The 970-nt window shown below is 37.4% G+C and overlaps 1 protein-coding gene across 1 annotated transcript in view; it reads left to right on the top strand.

The window, feature by feature from the left end:
* Positions 1 to 970, top strand: part of LOC119593398 (aspartate aminotransferase, cytoplasmic-like) — a gene marked incomplete in the record, with an annotated part of 9,325 nt that overhangs the window by 3,592 nt on the left and 4,763 nt on the right. Inside the window, 1 exon segment of the mRNA XM_037942326.1 lies at positions 584 to 765. Coding sequence (XP_037798254.1) covers positions 584 to 765 — 182 coding nt within the window.

The following is a 970-nucleotide window of genomic DNA, read 5'->3' as shown; positions in this document are numbered from 1 at the left end:
CCTTCATCTCCAAGTTAGTGCCCGAGATGGAATGGTTGTTCCTGATGCTAATTAAACATATTAACCGTTATTTCACTCTAATCCTTGCTCCCTTTGCCCCCATATAGTGTCTTAATATGTTTATTCTCCTGTTCTCTGTTAGCATTTAAATGGCAGCATGTATTTGCATTCTGCCCCCTGGAAAAGTGCATCTAAACCTACAAGATAATTACTTATCTGCATTAGTGAATGAGGTAGTTATCTGTTGTCTTATCTAAGATAACATTTGTTTATACATAGCAACTCCCATAAAGAATGTGTCCTTGACTTTCGTTAAACAAGGCAGTAATTCTTTTTTTGATTCTTGGTTAGAAAAATTTGTAGATATTTGTTCAGGGTATGATTGTTGGACTTCCAATTGTAAAGGAAGATGCTTAAGAAAGTAGGGGTTTGTTAGGCTCAAGTCAGAGGATCTTAAAAATTTAATTCTAAAGATAGGAAAATTATTCATGAAGTGTCGTGTATTAGCACACACAAGCAGAGGTAATGTTTGTGAGGTAATCATATCATTAGAAACCAAGAGATTGATCAATGCTCTTTGCAGCATACCGGACGGATGAGGCTAAGCCATGGGTTCTGCCTGTGGTGAGGAAGGTAGAGGCAGAACTTGCTGCAGACATGACTCTCAACCATGAGTACCTGCCGATCCTTGGTCTGGAGTCCTTTAGCACTGCTGCTGCCAAGATGCTTCTTGGAGCAACTCATCCAGCTATCACAGAAGGCAGGGTAAGCTGATGTTTATCTTTTATTATATTTTTTATGTATTTGTTATTTAGGGATATGGTAAAAGAAAAATTGTGTATTGTTTTTCGTATTATGTTTCCATTCCTCATTTATTTATGAAACTGTTCCTAAGGTCTTTTGGATGGATGGCAAAGACTTCTAGTAAAAAGATTGGCAGATAGTCAGTGTAAACTAGTTCAAGAGTAGG

Source organism: Penaeus monodon, chromosome 32 (genome assembly GCF_015228065.2).
Source record: "Penaeus monodon isolate SGIC_2016 chromosome 32, NSTDA_Pmon_1, whole genome shotgun sequence".
Lineage (NCBI taxonomy): Eukaryota > Metazoa > Arthropoda > Malacostraca > Decapoda > Penaeidae > Penaeus > Penaeus monodon.
The sequence above is the reverse complement of the archived record's forward strand: the minus strand, read 5'-3'. Positions and strand labels throughout refer to the sequence as shown.